Source organism: Dipodomys merriami, unplaced genomic scaffold (genome assembly GCF_024711535.1).
Source record: "Dipodomys merriami isolate MVZ:Mamm:240054 unplaced genomic scaffold, mDipMer1.0.p SCAF_34, whole genome shotgun sequence".
NCBI classification, from domain to species: Eukaryota; Metazoa; Chordata; class Mammalia; order Rodentia; family Heteromyidae; genus Dipodomys; species Dipodomys merriami.
This window is the reverse complement of record NW_027204937.1, coordinates 4715337-4731240: the sequence shown is the minus strand read 5'-3', so window position 1 is coordinate 4731240 and position 15904 is coordinate 4715337. Positions and strand designations below refer to the sequence as shown.

The following is a 15904-nucleotide window of genomic DNA, read 5'->3' as shown; positions in this document are numbered from 1 at the left end:
TGTGCAGCCTCATGATCAGATTTGTAGTTTCTGGACACAATCTCTGGCATTGTTACATATGATCTGGAGCAGCTTATTCAACCTTTTGGTGCCTCAGTTCTCTCATGAGAAAAATGAATATAATAGTACTACATGGAGTGGTTAAAAGGATTCAATGAGTTGATATTGATAGGCATCTAGAAGCAATTGGCACATAATCCATAATACATGAATGTTTCTTCTCAATCACCATTGAGAAGCTACATTTTTCCCATCTGTGTACAATTTTAAGAAGAAGACATGGATATAAATTTATCCCTGGTTAAAAAAATACATCATGTTAATTTTAGCTAATCTTTCTGATAATCTTCTATTGTTTATTAATTATTTTGTTATCAATTGATTGTGCTGATACTGGAGCTTAAACTCAGGCATGGTCACTGGCCCTTAACTTTTTCACTCAAGACTACCACTCAACCATCTGAGCCACTTTGGGGATAAGAGTCTCAAGGGTTTCGTGCCTGGACTGACTTCGAACTACAGTCCTCAGATCTTCAGCCTCCTGAGTATCTAGGATTACAAGCATTAGCCATTGGTGCCTGGCAATCTTCAAATATTTTAAAGAATTTTATTCAATGTATTATCTATGGTTGTCTGTTCTGCATCATTTATACATTTAACCAGCAAGCCTTCTATATCTTTACCTAAGAGGCTGATTGAAAATATTGACAAGGGTAAGTTAAAATGCAATGGCATGTTTCAGACTACCACAGGCTCATGAGGGAGCAAGATTTAATCCTTTAGCTATGGTCTTTGAGATAGTTGCTCATTTGAGAATACATATGAATGGGTCATTCAGCTCAAAGATCTCTATTTTGTCTAGCAGGGAACTGTAAGAAATTTCTCAAAAATGCATGGCACACATGGTACATTTTTTGTATGCTGTTTTATTGATCTACCAATAACACTCAAAATTCTAACAAGTATTCAAAGATAGTAAGTTTCTATTGTGTCAAGAAGCATAAATAATGCAAGAATAAGGCGAGACCAACTAGTTAAAAGTGCTAAGAAGAAAATACAGCAACACTGCTGGCATGTAAAGGAGTATTATCTCTGTGGTAAGGCAAGGCTCTCATCTTCACATTAGGGCTAAGATCTGAGCAAAGACAAAGAGAGAGAGACATGTGGTTATTTTGAGAAGGGCCATTCCAGAGGAGGGGCACAGCTAATGAAAAAACTATAGGCACTAGAAATGTTTAGAGACAAAAAAAAGGCTAGTATGGTTGGATGCTGAACATATGGTGGCAGAGTAAGAAATTCAATCAGAGAGAGTTCCTTTAACACTTTTTTGAATATAGCAAGGATCTTAGATCACCACACACATGGACACACTCACACACATGGACACACTCACATATATACACCCCACAGGAAGGACACTGCAGAGATTTATGTAGGAGAGTACAATAATCTGACTTACATTTTTAAAGTATCATTCTGGAAAATGGATTATCAAAGGGAAGAAAAGAAAAGAGGCTAGCAAATTAATCCAGCAAGGGACACAAGATACTTTGAACTAGGTCAGTAACACTCAAGAGGGGATATCTAATTTGGGGTCCATTTTGGAGCAAAGTACAAAGGACCTGTTGATGAGCAGATATCAAGCTGTAAGAGAAAAAGAAGCATTACAAATGATTTTTCAGGCCTGGGTCCTCATCAACAGAGAGAACTGAGGGAACTTTTACCAAGATAGAGAATACCAAAAACAAAAACAAAAGTATGGTCAGTCGTTGGTTTGTGAGGACAGAGGACAACTCAGAAACTCAACCCAACCTCTCTACTCATGCATCAATCATACATGTGCATTTGATGGTGTTGTTATGCGAAGCAGACAGCCTTAAAATATTAACAGCTAGTTGAGGACTCAAAAGCAGATAACAAGAAGATTCTACTGAAGCTTGGACAATGTACCAACAATCTAGCCAGGGAGAGGGTCGCAAAGAAAAGAATTCAAGGAAAGGCAATACCTGAGGTTAGATAGCATGACTTATTCATAGTAAACTGGGTTCATCTTAATAACATTTCCTTTCACAAGTGCATGCTTAATACTCAAAACAGATCCTGTCTATCATCATGGTCATAGGTTAATAGACCAAACTTACTGGGACAGTGATGCCCATTTTCTGTATGCGAGAAGCAGTTCAGTTTTACTCCATGGGGCCACAAAATCACATCTGCAACTTATTTTCTTGCTTAGGGATGTCTAGCTGGCATGCCAATATAAAATTAACTAAGATGCTCAAACTACTCTCGCAGGTTTCCTATTTCTCAACCACATTTGGTCTTAATGAAGCTACTTCTCCCAGATCACTGGCCACATAGGAAAAGTCCAGTTACTACATATGTACAGATGAAGCCTGGACAACGGATTAAGTAACTTTTCAGTGCGTAGTCCCATTCCCATGATTGTACCTTAACTGGTAAAAAGGTGTTTAAAAGGGTCAAGCAGAAGAGCTGGCATAAAACAGTTAAATGGCCCCCAAACATGGGAGTCAGAAGGCCTGGCTTCTGGTACTAGCTATATCACTATAGTGCTATAAGGTAAAGAAAATCAATCTTACGTCCCTGAGTCTCAGTTCATGTCTGTAAAATAAGGGCATTGGAGTAGCATCTCTATGTTTCCTTTCAACTCTGCAACTTGCTATTTCTCTATCAGGAGAAAGAGAATTTGAGAGTTCAGCTCACTTCTCGGGACTTACAATCATCTTCCAGAAGCCACCATGAGTAAAGGAGCAGTTCCATAAAACTTCAGGGATAGCAAAGCTACCATATTGTAGTCATCACTGTTCCCCAATCCTCTTCACTCTCCAGAGCTATTCCTGAAAGGGAGGGCTGCTGAAGTGGTACTGCTGGGAATGTAGGGAGTGGGAGCCCAGGGTAGAACAGTGCTGAGGGAATGAATATTCCTGAGTCCAGGTGCCAAAGTACACTTACAAATAAAAAGAGCCCGGGAAGGAAAGTCTATGAGATTCTTATCTCCAAAAATCCACTACAAAACCAGAAGTGCCGCTGTGGCTCAAGTGATAGAACACTCACCTTGAGCTGCAGAGCGCAGGGATAGCGCCTAAGCCCAGAGTTCAAGCCTCAGGACCAACAAAATTAAATAAATAAATGAGCAACATTTCTTTTTTTTTTGGCGGGGGGGGGGGGGGGAGGTCCGGTCATGGGGCCTGAACTCTGGGCCTGGGCGCTGTCACTCAGCTCTTCAGCTCAAGGCTAGCACTCTACCACTTGAGCCACAGCACCATTTCTGGCTTTTTTCTTTTTGCTTATGTGGTGCTGAGGAATCAAACCCAGGGCCTCAGGCATGCAAGGCAAACGCTCTACCACTGAGCCACCTTCCCAGCCCCAAGAGCAACATTTCTATAAGCTGTATAAACCACACTTTTCTGGGATATCTGATATCCCAGTTCAGCTTCACTACCAAGATTTATATAAGGAAGGTAGCTAATAGATAGTGTATATAATTATTAAAAAATGGGTTTGGGATACACAGGCACGCACGCACGCACGCACGCACACACACACACACACACACACACACACACACACACACAGATTGAAGCTACAAAACTCCTTTAACACTACCTGTCACTATGGGTTTTATTTGTAGTATTGGTAAAAGTAGCAACTAGAAAGCTCTCTTAAAAGAAATGGAGCAAATTTTGTGGAATGTCTTACCAGCGATCAATCTTCAAGGAATGATAGGAAGTCCCACTAGAAACTGGTGTCCTGTCCACTCTCCTACCTCTACCCATCTGTCCGTCATCCAACCTATTCCCCAAGAAGATATAACATAGTCAATCATTCATGGACACCTTGTACTCTTCTCCATATGTAAGCTATTACTGATAGCATCTTCTTCTGTGGAAGTTACCTCCCTTCTTTAGCTAGTAAAATGCCACTCAGGTTTTTAAGACAAATATAATTTATCAACTTATGAGAAGACATTTTCAATACCATTGCCATCATTGATGTCTTGCTCACATCTCCAGAGAATGGGGCATCCCAAAACACACTGAAAACCTTGAGGCTATGCTTTTTTTAAAATTTACCCAACTCCACCCTCAGAAGTAAGATCTCCCAGGAGATAGATCAAGAGGAATTCATCTTTATATTTATTTTACGTACTAAGCTTACTTAGCACAAGGCACCTGAGAGGCACTCTGTACATGTGACTGGCTCCATTGACACATGTCCAATTAGATCACTAACTGGCCTGGAGACCTCTGGGCCATTCTCTGTGAGGCAGAAGTCTGACAGTAAAAGGTAAAATAAGGTCGTGCGATAGTCAGAGAATACATACTTGTTTTCAAATTTGGGGAAGACCTTGTGATATAGTTTGGATAGGAATAAGAGTATTGGGAAAGATCAAAGTCTTATGAAGAAGGGAGGAGGCAAAGCCCAACCCAAACCACTCATGGGAGGGACTCACTCAGGACACAGGCGATGGTGGTATACAGTGCTCCAAATAAACTAGACAAAGCTGGAAATAACCATAGGCAAAAGTTCAGACTTCCCCTGCATCACATGACATAAGGATAAAATAGAAACACTCAGTAACTCTTGAAGGGCAGAATAGTAACATTGAACTGCATGGCTTGTTTGCAACAAATGAAAATGAACCTCACATTCTAAAGAATGAACAGAGGAGTCCTTGTAAATACATCAAGTTCTTTTCGGAAATTAAGAACAATAAGCCTCATTTGTGGTCATTTGGGTAAATGCCCAGGAGTGGGATTACTGGGTCATAGAGAAGCTCTATGTTTAGTCTTTGGAGAAACCTCCATACAGCTTTCCAGACTGGTTGAACCAATTTACATTCCCACCCAACAGTGTAGTAGCATTCCCTTTTGGCCACATCTCCACCAGCATCTGTAATTATTTGTTTTCTTGATAATGGCCATTCTAACTGGGGTAAGGAAGAATCTCAATGTAGTTTTGATTTGAATTTCTTTTATGGCCAGCGACATTGAACATTTCTTCATGTGTCCATTGGCTATTCTTAGTTCCTCTCCACAGAAGCCCACTTATGAATGGGGTGGTTATTTCTTTGAGGATTTGTAATTGAGAGGTTTAATTTTTTTGAGTTCTAGGTATATTTTTGATATGAGGCCCTGTCTGTTATATAGCTAGTGAAGATCTCCCCATCTGTGGGCTTTCTATTTATCATGCTATTTATGTCCTTTGCTATGCAGAAGCTCTGCAGTTGAATGGATCCCATTAACAAGGCCACACTAAAACTACCAACACAACTATGTTCACTGCAGCATTATTAACCATAGCTAAGATATGGATCAGCCCAGATGCCTCTCAGTAGACAAATGGATAAAAAAAATGTAGTATATATACACAATGGAATTATATGCTTCAATCACAAGAATGACATCATTCCATTTGTAAGAAAATGGAAAGACTTGGAAAAAATCATATTAAGTGAAAAAAGCCAGATATAAAGAAACAGGCTCCATAGTTCACCTCATCTTGTAATAATTAGTGTATGTCTAGGACAGTCCTAGCAGAGGAAGGATCACAATAGTTCAATATCTATGTATAAATGACCATATAAAATAATGCTAATCGAAAAAGAACTCTGAAACATGGAGACAGAGGTTTTTTTTTTGTTGTTGTTGTTGTTTTTGGTACTGTGTGAAGTTATTTCTTTTTACTTTCTTTTTTTCCCTTTGGTTTATCCCCTGTTATCACTTTTTTATTTTGATACCCTGTGTCTTAGATATACATTTATATGAATTGGGGAGAGAAGGGGGATAACAAAATGGTAAGACAAAAAAACAAAGGGTAAACAATGCAACAGTGATACTCACAAGATAGTATGTTGGAAATCAACTTTACAAGTTGTCAGGGGAGAAGAGGAGTTGGGGAGAGGGAAAGTAGGAGAAAAGGAGGGAGGGAGTATCACTGTTCAACAAGAAATGTACTCATCTCCTTGCTTATGTAACTGTAACTCCTCTATAATCACTTTTATAATAAAATAAAATTTTATTTTAGAAAAAAAATTTTCCAAGACAATGTCAGATAATATCCTTATTGTGTTGAGAGATAGAGAATGATTTCTGATGATAAAAGACAATGCACAATAAAGTGATTCATAAATTTAAAAAGGAACAATAGGCACTAATAGATTGCACATTATTTTATAAAACCCTCTCCTATAGATGGCATCGGTAAGTTCAGGTTTCTAACTCTGGCCATGATTCACATTGATCCCATAAGGGGATTTTCTCCTTTCTCCTCCAACGTAGATAAAAGTGGACAGGAACCCCCCCCCCCATCTTTTGTTTCTCTAATGTCACTTACTCCATCTATAGGAAGAGTTATCACTTAGATGATATGTAAGATCTGAAAGAATGAAACACTATGGGGCAGGATGTGGCCACATCCTAGACACTGAGTCAATGCAAGCTTGAAATTTGTCTCTTCTTGATCTGCCTATACTCAGGCAAGTGATTCTGAGATCACAGACCAAGCAGATCAAATGAAGCTTATTTTAGGCCAGTATAGCTAGATTTAGTTTGCCTGTGCCCCAGGTTCTTTACCTGCCATTCAGTGGTTTAATCAATATCTTACAGATCTCAAGGTCTAGTCTCATAGCAAATAGAAGTGGAAGACCACCACGGCTCAAAGCAGAATCAATATTATACTGTGGCTTGGGTGGTTCTGGGAATTATTCTCAATCAGTTAAAACTCACTCATACACCATCAATGGTAAATACTGGTACATTTGTGTGTCCAATCATATCTGTAATTAGTCAATATTTTTCACTTGTGCTTTTAAGGCTACAAGACAAAAATATCTAAAAGGCAGCATCAATTACTATAGATTTTATTTTACTCAACAGAAAAGTAAATTTCCCAACCTTCCTATAATAAGTTGTTGTTAAATATTTCCTGCCCAACAGAATGGTAAGACAAAGGACAAGGGAGAAACCAATACAACAGCGATATACACAAGACAACATGTTGTAAATGAGCTGTACAACTTGGGGGTGGGGGGAGAGGTAGGGGATGGAAAGTAGGAGAAAAATGAGGGAAGGGGTAACAAGTTTGATAAGAAATGTATTTATTACCGTACTTATGTAACTGTAACTTCTCAGTACATCACCTTGACAATAAAAAATTCAAATAAATAAATAAAAACATAAAATAAATTTTACAAAAAAAATTCCTGTCCTTGGCCAGGTACTAGTGACTCATACCCGTAATCCTAGCTCTAAGAAATCTGGTCATACTACACATAGAGCTCCCCTATGACCTATCAATCCCACTTTGGGGCATTTACCCATATGAAATCAAACAAGGCCATATTAAAGCTACCAGCACTACTATGTTTATTGCAGCATTATTCATCATAGCTAAGATATGGAACCAACCCAGATGCCCCTCAGTAGATGAGTGGATCAAGATAATGGAATTCTATGCTTCCATCAGTAAGAATGACACCACCCTATTTGATAGCAAATGGAAAGATGGAAAAAAAATCATATTAAGTGAAGTAAGCCAGTCCCAAAGAAATTTAGGTCCCTTGGTTTCCCTTATTTGCAATAATTAGTACACATATAGGGTGATCTTATTAGATGAGCTGAAAAGTTCAGACACTATGTATATATGATCATAAAAAATGATGCTAAGTGAAATGAACCCCAAGGTATGGACACAAAGGTCTGTCTTTGATGTTGTTGTTTTAAATGTACTATGAGATTTTTGTTTGTTTCCTTTGTATGTTCTTCCTTCTATGGTTTATTCTCTGATGTCACTGTACTTGATTTTGGTACCCTGCATCTTGTTTATACATTTGTCTAATCTAGGGAGGTGAAGGGGAATAACAAAACGGTAAAACAAGGATACAGGATGGCCCGTTACAAGAAACCCACAGGACAGTATATTTGAAATGAACTGTACAACTTCAGGTGGGGGTGGGGTGGGGTGGGAAGGAGTGTGGGAGGTGGAAGAGGGAAGGGATAGTGGGCCAACAACAAAGGAAGGGGTAACAATGATTGACAAGTAATGTACTCATTGCCTTACCCCTCTCTACAGCATCTTTACAAGAAAATCAAATTAAAAGAGAAATCTGGTCATAAAGCTTCCCTATGACCCAGTCATACCTTTCCTGGTCATCTACCTAGAACACCACAAGCCAGGATAGCATAAAGACAGTTGAACACCTGTGTCCATTGCTATACCATTCACAATAGCCAAGTTGTGCAAACAGCTAAGGTGTCCTATAATAGATGAGTAAATCCAAAAAATGTGGTACATACATACAATGGAATTTTACACAGCCATTAGAAAGAATAATATTATGTCCTTTGCAGGGAAATGGATGGACCTAGAACAAATCATGTTAAGTGAGGTAAGCCAAGTTCAGAGAGACAAAAAGCACCTATTTTCTCTCATATACAGAAGCTAGATCTAAAATACACTGGGACCTGATAAATTATCCACATCTCTAGGCATTCATACATAGTAAGATCAAAGAAGATACTCTTAGGAGAGGGAAAAGAAAAGCACGATACCTATGTGCATCTCATCATACAAAAAAAATTATAGAAATGAACTCCAGGAAACAGAAATAAGAGGTTTCTTTCTTTGATGCTGTTTTCATTTTCTTTTCTGTATCCTTGTTCCTTATATGTCTTTGGGAGGGTGAGGAGAAGCACAGAAATGGATGGTTAAAGGTAAACAAATGAAGCAGTGGTACTCACTGGACACTATATTGAAAATGATCTATACAAGTTGTGGTAGGTATGGGGGAAAACTGAGAGACAGAGAGAAGGAAGCGGTGACTCTGTCCAAAAAGAAATATACTCTATACCTGATTTATATAACTATAACCCTTCTGTACATCATCACCTTTATAATAACAATAAAAAATTAAAAAGAATGGGGTTGGATTTAGGCAAAAACTCTGCTATACTTTCATAGGAGTATCTTCTTAAATAGAAAGTGCTAGTGAAAGATTATTATGAACACAGAATTGATGTCAGAAATTTGTTAGGTCTCTTTCACCTTGCACTATCATTTAACTTAAAGAATCCATTGAAATTCCATTAAGTGTTAAAACAATAAAAGCCAAGACAGAATTTACTTAACAAATCCTTCATTCACATACTTATTCACTCACTCAACAAATATATCATTGGTGTCTATAACATGCCAGGTAACTGTATCCATGGTGTCTAATGCCTAAAATATAGTCTCAGAGGGGAGAGAAAACCATTTTTAAAAAGGCAGCCTCTGTTCCCCTCAATAATGTATCTTCTTCCATGTATACTTTATATGCATTTCTGCTTCTCTCTGAATACTCAGTAATTCGATCTATTCAGGCCTTATATTTCTTGTTTTCCTGACTTCCTAAATCCAAAATAATGAATGAGCTGTAAGGTAACACTGAATTATTTTACATAATGAAATCCTATAATGCAAACAACTACTCTATATTTCAGCCATCTTATACATATGAATTTTCATGAACTGTCCTACCCCAATAATATACCAAAGCGTGCTTTTCCCAGGAAGTAAAAGCAACTGGGACATGCCGGAAGGGAGGCTGGATAATCGATTAGAACAGGTGGGATGTTGCTTATCTTCCTAAGGGTCCTCTCTCCTTGCTGATGTCTTCCTTCCTGTTCACTTTTGATAGATGTGTAGGATTAAATAGGTAACCTGGGAATGATTCACATGGGACTGAAGGTCAAAATTTATTGAAATAGATCATTTTATTGGACTATAGGTGGATAATCTCTTACCCACTCTTCACAGAACATACAGAGAGAGAGAGAGAGAGAGAGAGAGAGAGAGAGAGAGATAGGTTTGAGCTTCCTCCATTAATTCTGAATATTAAACCAACTAGGAATTTAATTGCAAAGAAATTTCCTGGTATATTCTTTTCATTCAGTTATTTTATGTCTTACTTTGCACAGTGTTCTCAAATCAAACTATCAAGTACTTCCTTGGAAGAGCAGAAGGTAGCAGCTTTGAAAACTTACATGTAGTTACTTAAAACACTGTAAATTTCCCTTGTCCTTGAAATGCACTATATAAATATTGCATTTGATCCTTAACTTACACTTCATAAATAATTTATATCAAAAATATTCTTCCATAAGACCATCAGTTGCTGAGGTGTTCAGTTTTCGGGGAAAGCATTTATTTACTGCATGAGCCGAGAAGGCTGGTAAAGACTTGGCTAAAAGCTCCACATGGAGCAAATTATGGTAATTGTATTAATGCTCCAGTCCACCACACTCAGTGCTCAAATCTGCTAAAAGGTTTTGTGCTATATTGCTCACATTTTGATGAGCAATGAGGCCACTGGAAATATTTAACACTTTATAGGGAGACTTCCGAGATTCATTTTACATAGTTCCAAGAATTATAGACAATGTCTGGAAGGGAGCGAGGAGTTTCTGAACATCAAACTGAGAGTAAATATCTTTTTAAATGTTTTCTGCTTTGGGTTCAGATTGAAAATCTAAGCTCAAGTAACCAGAAATGAAAATCAGGGGAAGATCACACAATTAATTTTGATGAATGAGTATGTTTTAATCCATGTATGGCAATATTCTGGTTAATGATATGCCTCCTTAGGACATCCATTAAAAATCCATTAACTTAACAGGCAAAATCTAATAAAGTTACTCTGGAAATTTTCTGCCAGATTAACATTATGGACTTTTAATGAACATTTCTTTAGGTATTGCCCTATTAGCAGAGCTAATATACTAATCAAACATGTGTCTTGTATGCAGAGGAAAGAGGAAAATGTTGAAAAGGCAAGAGGTTAAAGGATTTGAAGAGAAACCAGAGTGTGAGGAAACTAGTAAAATAATCAGAAAATCAAAGCCCACATATGGTACTGCTACAATCAGAAAAATCCTTATATATTTTCAAAACAAAATATACCAGCTCCCAGAAGCATGAATCTATCTTCCTATTAATCAAAGAATAATAAAGCCATAAAAATGTGCTACGCCCTCTGTTAGAACTGGGACTCTAAAAGCAAATAAGTGAAAAACCTCTTGTTCAAGACTTCACAATTTACTATCAAATCAAGATATATAAGCAGGTACAGCTGTTCAGCCATGGCTCCTGCCTGTAATCCTAGCTACTCAGGAAGCTGAGATCTGTGGATCATGGTTCAAAGCCAGACAGGACAGAAAAGTTCATGACATTCCTATTTCAATTAACCATGAAAAAGAAAAATTGGCCTACAGTCATGTCCTATCCATCATAACTGATTTATTTCATTAATTTTTTCAACTGACTTATTTTTTTTCTTATGCTGTGGTATATTAATAAATTTTTTAAATTATCTCTAAATAGTTGTACTAAAAGGTTTCAATTTAACATGTCCATGTATGTGTACAATACATGTTGATCAATGTCACCCCTCCCATCATTCTTCCTCTCATTCTTACTTATTCCGTCCCAGTTCTATTTCCACACATGCACATTGAGTATTATGACTGTATTCACCAACCCTTCCTCTCTCCATTCAGCCTTCCTCTTCAGATAAGGCATGCCACTATCTGGTTCATTTTAGAAAAACCCAAGTCTTAGGAAAGTAGGGTTGGTTTCCTATACTGGAATCTAGGCAAAATGAACAATATGTTACATACATGCATAAACTCACTGATATATGTATATAAAATACCAATGTATGTATAGATAGAAAGATACATAGACAGATGGATGTGATCATTCTCCAGATTTTCTCCTCTTTTACCTATTTTGCTGTAATTATCAGCAACTAAGTCTTCCAAACCAACCATCTTCCAGAAACTGTCATCCCAGCCTTTATCTGCTGAATATGTCCATTTGCACACCAGGGAGCAGAGAGACCTAGGGAAAGAGGAGAGAGATAAAACCAATGAACCATGTTTCCTTCATAAGTAAGTATCTACCAGATTATCTTGAGTAATATGGAGAAAAATGTTAAGTATACACCACTGTTTAGATCCAAAGGTCTCCCTGGACACCTGGCAATCACTGGTAACCCCTTCTCTTTTACTTTCAGAAGATTTTCAGCTCTTTATTTGGATACCGATCAAACAATGAATATTTACACTTACAGCTACACACATACAGATTTTTGAGGTAACTATAAATTATGATAGTTGACCAGCTTTTAGATGAAATTAGCTTAGCAAACTTTAAAATATAACATTGGTTATGTTAAAAGCTGTTCCTTATCATTCAGAGATATATGCTAACATATTTATATGAGATGAGATGTTATTTTGGATTTGCTACAAAATAGCATGGGAAGAAGAATGACATTGTAGACCAGGCAAGACTAGCCTTAGTTGCTGGTCACTGAGGCTTAGACCAAACATTGTTTATTTTGTACATATTTAAAATTCTGTTTAATAAAGATGTTTTTAAAAGTTCCTGGTGGTTGCTCTAAGCTAAAGTAAAATGTAATAAGGAGTCATTTTCCTTTTCAGCTTTATTTCTCATTAAGTCATTCTTAATATTCTATATTCCATCTCTAAAAATAATTGGCATTTCTCTAAAAACATGACTGGAAAAGGGTGTCTTAAACTTTTATGTCTTTGTCCTGTACCCAGAGGCTTAGAAATTTCTTCCAGCTTCCCTTCTTTAAAATAAAAACTTGCACTTTCACATAAGCCGAAATTCCAGTTTGGGGTTATATATTCCTTTTCTGAGATCCAAGCATACAATGTATACTTTAGCATTATTGTCTATCACATCCTGTAATTAATTGCTTTTTTATAGATCTTCCTTGTAGCCCTAATACTTTTCAATATATTTTCCATATTTCTCCAGTGCAATTTTTTAAAAATGAGATTTGTTACATCAACCCTGATTAAATCCATTCACTTAACCTTTGTGACATCACTGGTTTCCATTGTGTGATTCCCAGCCTTGCTTCCTCCTAGTGTACCATCTTGAATCACTTAAGAAGTTTTTACATGTCAGCTCAGACAGTTTAGGAGGCCTCAATGAAGGGACTGTTGTTCAATGACTATTTTCTGTGTGCAACCAGCTACTGCTTGCCTACCCACTTCTGCTCTCCCAGCAAACCAGCAACTCTTTTGACATAAAACCAGTCTTACTCTTACAAAACCAGTCTTACCTGCCCACATATGAAAGGACACTTTTCATTAACAATTTGTTCATTCGTGGCACAACTGCCAGAACACATAGAATGGTGTTTAGTGACACCAATACATTTAAAAAGTACTTACACAAATATAAATACATACATACACTATATACACATACATACATACATACATACATACATACATATATATATATATATACATGTATGCATGTATACATATGTATCCCTTATTTAAGGTAGTTTACCCTAAGAGATTCAGAGTAGGTAAACTCCCCCTTGGCACAATGTTTGAAATTTCAACTATCTAGGAACTCTCTTAGCTCACTGGGAAGAGTGATTATAAACAAAAGACAATGTAGGAGGATTATTTCCAATAATCCTACCAAATAAGATAAATCTTCACTCTCTAGATGTCCCATTAATAGAGACGTCTGTTCCTCTACTCTTAACTATTTCTTGCATCTTACTTGACTCTTGCTCCTCCCATGCACCCTTGTCCACTTGGCAACCTACAAGTCTTCCTTTTTATCTAGTTCCCATTTAGTTCTTCTTTTTTTTTATTTTTTTTTATTTTTTAATTTAATTTTATTTTATTTGAGAACATACTGTACAGAGGGGCTACAATTACATGGGCAGGATAATGCATACATTTCTTACCAAGCATTGCAGCCTCCTCCTTTGTTTACCCTTCACCTCCCTTCCCCGCCTCCCCCCTCCCCCCACCCAATACCCCCCTCCCCCCATTTAGTTCTTCTATCAACATTTCCATACTATTCACAAGCCAATTTTAAGTCTCCTTTAAGATGCCATGGAAAATTACAAATACATAACAGTTTTTAACATGTAAGGGAGGTTTACTGTTAAAATGGTCCTGTGCCTTGAATCCTTCGACATATCCACATCCTCTGCCATGTAACTAGATAGTGTGGAAACTTCCTCCTTACAGTATAGGCCATGCCCTATGGGAAGGACCACTTTTCTTATCTCTACACTTTGAATTGGGACACACGACTAGATTTAGCTAAAGGAATTCAACAGAAGGGACTGCATACCACTTTTGTAGGCTTAAAGATGCTTCATTTATTTTGATTGCTTTCTTGCACCTCCGGCTCCACCATGAGAAATTCATGTTGAGCTAGTCACATGAGGAGGATCAAAGATGAGAAGCATACAGCAATGATCAAAAAAAAAAAACACACACAATCTGGATCACATACCTCTAGGTGGTTGTGGATCAAGTTGAATCAGACAACCAAGATGCCAGTGAATGAATCAAACTAACATCAAAAGAACCACTCACCAGAGCACAAACTAACAAAGCCTCTTATCAGGCAATCAAATGATCACTGGATTCGACTCTGAGCCTTGGTTGTGGTTTGCAAACAAGCAGTAGTTAACTCAACACTTTAAAATGTAAGTAAATTAATCCAACTGTATTTTGCTCATATAATAAGAAAAAATAGGAATGCCTCATTGCTTATTGTTTATAGTAAATTACAATAAGTGGCTAAAAAGTGTTCTAGGAGTGAAGATGACTGAACCACAGTCTTGTGGCTAAAGATGTCTCTGGAAACTCAATTCTCCATATGGACTGTGCAACTATGATTAGGATTCATTTTATTTGTATCTCTGTAAATCACACTAGTGCTAATAGTGATTGGCATCTTTCAGAGAGTGCATCTCAAGTTGTAAGTTTTTAGCAAATCTCTAGGAAAGAAAGACATACAGAACTGCATCTTCTTTCTGGATAAAGGCAAAGTACCAGTAACTAAATAAAGGTTTTTTTCTTGCCCAGAGATTTCTATTACAACCAGAGTTTTGTCACTTCCCTGAAGTGTTTTTCTGTGCAACTAGCCTCCTAGTCACCGTTAGACAAGCTATATCTACCAGCCCATCATGTCATTCCGCACAGGAGCATTGTAGAATTAAACTTAGAAGTAAAAGCCTCTAACAGTCAGAGACTACACTGCAGGCTAAGTTATTTCCAAGAACAATGTGCAGAAAATGAGTGCTATTTTTTCCCAGGAAGCTTGTAGAGGATAGAAGGCGCCTTGAACTCTTGGTGAATTAGCTCACTTCCAACAGGAATATCAGGGCATAAATCCTGTACCTTTCCTAGCATTCAGATCTGTTAATGCTGAATAGATCCTCAAAAACCTACATATAAGCACCAAAAGTATACCAAAAATGAGTAGATTTTTAAAAACTATATAACTTGGAGAGACAAGTGTTTTTGAGAGAAGATTATGTAGACCATCTATAAGAAGCAAGTGGCAGGTCTCACTGAAGTAGAAATGATGAAAATACTGGGAGGCAACATTAATTATGAAAGCAAGGAGAACTTACACAGTGACTTTCTGGAATGTAAAGGTTTTTTTTTTTTACACTAAAAAAATCAATTGGCCCTGATGGAAATTAAATTAATGTTCTGGAAGACAAAGTGAATGAATATCTTTCTCAAAGCAGTGAAGACATGAAAGGGGAAAAAATCATGATGGAAGGGGTAAGAAGCTTGGGGAAAGACCTAGGACCCTGAATGAGAATAACAGGAACTCCAGGAGCAATTTCTTTAAAAGGAACAGGAAAAAGAAAACAGAAGAGATGAGGGAACCATGATAAGTAAATGAATACAGTACAGGTACATGGTTACACTGAGTTAAAATAAGACTGAAGCCTATAGATGAAAAGCCTCACTTAGTCCAAGAAGTAAATCTTGAATTTCAAAAGCAAACAAAAAATCCCACCAAGTCAAAA

The 15904-nt window shown here is 37.3% G+C and overlaps 1 protein-coding gene across 6 annotated transcripts in view; it reads right to left on the bottom strand.

Moving 5' to 3' along the window:
- Fggy (FGGY carbohydrate kinase domain containing) overlaps positions 1-15904 on the bottom strand; it is a 377144-nt gene that overhangs the window by 230957 nt on the left and 130283 nt on the right. For all 6 annotated transcript variants that reach the window (XM_069987161.1, XM_069987164.1, XM_069987162.1 and 3 more), the window contains one exon: positions 11786-11901. In XM_069987161.1, coding sequence (XP_069843262.1) covers positions 11786-11901 — 116 coding nt within the window. The remainder of the gene's footprint in view (positions 1-11785; positions 11902-15904) is intronic.